Source organism: Papaver somniferum, chromosome 9 (genome assembly GCF_003573695.1).
Source record: "Papaver somniferum cultivar HN1 chromosome 9, ASM357369v1, whole genome shotgun sequence".
Classification (NCBI taxonomy): Eukaryota; Viridiplantae; Streptophyta; class Magnoliopsida; order Ranunculales; family Papaveraceae; genus Papaver; species Papaver somniferum.
This window is the reverse complement of record NC_039366.1, coordinates 24,816,363-24,820,394: the sequence shown is the minus strand read 5'-3', so window position 1 is coordinate 24,820,394 and position 4,032 is coordinate 24,816,363. Positions and strand designations below refer to the sequence as shown.

The following is a 4,032-nucleotide window of genomic DNA, read 5'->3' as shown; positions in this document are numbered from 1 at the left end:
CGTACTATTGCAGCTATACTGGATCACGGCAAATGCGCATGCTAGTGTCCGGCTCGCAAATCATATTTACTAATGCGGTTGGATCCCTCTTGAGGTTACAGAGATAAAGCAATAGTTATGTCCTCAACGAAAAATGAAAATACTCCATGACACGCGAGACTCATTGCATCCGAAGAACCATAGTCTCTTGAAGAAGAATCCGCAGATTTGTCTTTGGGATTTGGAGCCGAACCCTTTTGCGGCTTAGGAGAAGCAGCGGGTGCAGGAGGACCAAACAAATCCAATGGAAGAAGAACCTTATCAATTTGGTAAACATCCAACATATTATCACTATAAATTGTATTTGCAATTGTAGTATCAAGTATCAATCAACCATACCAGTGGTGATATTAACTTGGTTTCCTGCTGTTGTTACATTCAACGGGAAATGACCGTTATTGGCATTTCCGCCTTGAGTTCTTAACGGATTACTAAAGGTTTGGAAATTCAAAACCGAAAGAAACGAAGGCACGACATGAAATTGAATGAGCTCAATTTTTCTTGATCAGTAAGAGAATTTATGTACCGGATTTGAGATTTTAGAATGCGAATAAAAAAATTCACGGTATTTAAAATCTTAAAACAAACTAAAATATCTATTGGCAATTTGAAATTGAAAATCTTATCTATCTAGTTGAGAAACTGAAATCAAATTACGGGAAATAGTTGGAACATAAAGAGTGTTTTCCAAATCAAGAAAACATCCTTGATTTAGAATCAAACGATAGGTGTTTATAGCATTGACTGGGGGCTTTATTGTCATTGCCCATAAAAAAGAAGTTTTCATTCTGATTTGTGATTTGGGTTGAAAGATATCCCTGCATCGAATTAGAAACATGAACGTTAAAAGCAGAGTGAAACCATCATGATAAAGAAGATTCTTTAACCATCAAATTTGTTTTTAAAATAGCTTATGAATCCCAAAGGATTACCTTTATTTTCGAACCATTTTTGACGTTTAGAGCAATCTTTCTGAAAATGACCATGTTTCTTATAGAAACGACATTTATTGTCATATTGCTTTGCCTTCTTCTTTTCAGGTTGACCACAATTATTCTGTGGTGCTCCCTTATTTCCCTTTGCAGGCTTGCGCTTGTTGTTCACTCCTCGGTTGACGAAATGCACTTGATTAAGACCTTGCTGGTTTAGCCTAGCTTCCTCTTGAACCAGCATGTTTCCCGGTTCATTTGCAATCCGCTTTTCCTTGATTGTGTTGTAATGCACTTGAAAAGGGGGCATATTGAGGTGAAAGCGAATTGAGAATGAATTGGGCAAGAAAGTACTCAGGCACAATTAATTTCATCTCAGTAAGCTTAGTAGCAATGTTTCGCATTTCAATTACATGCTGGTGCATTGAAGGTGCATTGTTGTACTTCGTGGTGGTTAAATCAACCATCAACTTCCCAGTTAGAAACTTATCCGCTATCTTAAAGCGTTCTTTTACGATTTCCATAAAGTCCTTACCAATTTTAGGTTCGAAAAGCGATCCTTTAGTGTTTTCATCAATGTGCATTCGCATCAACTGTATGCTCAGCCTATCACTTCTCTCCCATTTTTTTAGGATATCCTTATCTTCAATGGAACTCTTATCATCTACAACTGGCTTTTCAATTTGGACGGCAAGATCAATATCCTGCACACCCAAAGTGAACTTAACATTCTCTTTCCATTCTGAGAAGTTGGTGTCAGTGAAGAATGAGATAGACGAAGTATACGAATGCAAATACTTAGAACTAGAAGCTGTCATTTCCTTTAGCTGCTTATGTCAGCAAGATAATAAGATTTAGGTTCAACTAGTTTACACATGTGAATCGGTAAGTTAAGCATTCACTTAGGAATTCAGAGTGAAATTTAAAATGAATTGCGTGTAATAATTAGTAGGTAAGCCTCAAACAGTCACTTTGGACTTCGATTTAAGAGGTCAAGTCTTTGAGTAAGACCAAATGATGTATGTTATCAGTACTGAGATTCTTTTTATGTAGATAAGGATATATATCATGTTTAAGTTAGAGGTACTACTCATGATATAGTAATCAAATTTTTTAAGAAAGATAGTGAAAACCAATTCTTTTACAGTAAGATATGATAAAGATACCCAAAGTCAAAATCACATACATACAAATTAAGAAACTCATGTGGGTAGAATCTTATATAAAGCAACAATCATGTCATAAAATCAAGGCACTTTTATATACATATGCAAAGCAGAGACAAATATATGTGGATATTATGATCTTGATGTTTGCTCAAACATGCGAATTAGAGTAATATGTGGGTAACTTTCATTCTAATATGTATGAGTAATTATTCTTTAATGTTTATACGTACAAACACTTGAACAAACATCTCATATGGGTGATACTTATTCTCATATGGTTGCATATAGCGATGAAGACTTATAATCACATGATAAGAAAACATAATACTCCCTCCGTCCCACTATTAATTGACCTATTTATTTTTAGATGTTGTCCCATTAATAGTTGATTTTATTTGATACTCATGTTTATATTCCTTACATTTGTGTTTTAAAATGCTTTTCAATGATATATTTACGAATATCCATGATATAGTTTGAGAGACAAATTATTTCTATATATAAATACAAAGTAAATTTGAATCTTAAGGGGGTCAAAAACTGCCGCCTAACGAGCCCGACAAACTAACTGCCATTAAGACAATTTAGCAAACAGTTGACAGGCACTCGAAAGATCAAGCAAAAAGACAAAAAAACAAAAAAACAAATATATATATATATATATATATATTTAAACACAAAAAACAAATAATACTTACAGTCTTCTTCCTGATTAAGGGGAGCTCGGACTGGGTTCGGCCCATTGAGTGGCAACCAATAATCATTAGGCTCTGTCCATGAGAAACGTGGAGAAGATAAATCTTGAAAATAAGGAGGAGCCTTATTGCCCAAATTTCTGAGCTTTTCAATTAACAACGTATTATCCATTGAGTCTGGAATAGTTGTTGCTTCATAAATTGTACTACTATATCAATTAATAGTGGGACGGAGGGAGTACTCTAAAATCACTGTGGTGATAGCTAAAGAGCATAAGATTTAGAACTGGATTAGTTCAAAATTGGTTCAACCAAAGTAAAATTGTTAAGCAGTCGAATATTATCTGTAATTCCAAACAGAGAAACCTTTAACCGTATTGGGCGTATTCTCATTAACAACCTAATAAGTATTAACAAAACAAATAAAGCGTCATAGGTGAACTCATATCTTTATTAGGATCAAAGAAAATATTAAATATGCACGTTTTATTTTTGTAACTTAGCAACAATTATGCTTTTATTAAAAAACACACACTAAAAACATCAGTCCTCTTACATGTAATATGCATGAATATTAATGATGTTATTTTCATTTATGGTTTATAACCAAAAAAAGTCAAGATCAATAATACACACGTCAAAAACAGGTAGAAGTAAAACCTAACCTGACCGCATGAAACATAAATATATAATTAATCAATTAATTAATTACTTTATGCATGAAACACATCGAACTTGGGTTTTTATGCAGCGGAAAATTAATAAACACGATTCATGCTATTAAATCATGATCCATAAAATGGATGTTCAAATCAATCAAATATGGTGATGGGTTCATATTAACACAATAAAACATACAATATAATGGAAAATCATGTGTTCTAAAACCTCGCTCTGGATGTCAAATATAAGTTTTATATTGCATAATGTAGGATCTTTGAATTACATAAAAATCACATGTGCGTTCATTTGTGCATAGAGAATATGCATGTCGATGCCATTGATATATTGCATAATGTAGGATCTTTGAACTACATAAAAATCACATGTGCGTGCATTTGTGCATAGAGAATATACATGTCGATGCCATTGATATTGAATCGATGTAATCCTCCTAGGATATCCGTAAATCTTCTTATTGCGGAATACCTTGTGGAGCTCTTGATTTCTTCCTCTTGACCTTTTATGTAATGAGTTGTT

The 4,032-nt window shown here is 33.6% G+C and overlaps 1 protein-coding gene across 1 annotated transcript; it reads right to left on the bottom strand.

The window, feature by feature from the left end:
- Window positions 1-1,222: 1,222 nt before the first annotated feature.
- LOC113311604 lies at window positions 1,223-1,786 on the bottom strand. The gene has a single exon (XM_026560424.1). The coding sequence runs from the start codon at window positions 1,784-1,786 to the stop codon at window positions 1,223-1,225; it is 564 nt and encodes a 187-aa protein (XP_026416209.1).
- Between the last annotated feature and the right edge of the window lie 2,246 nt (window positions 1,787-4,032).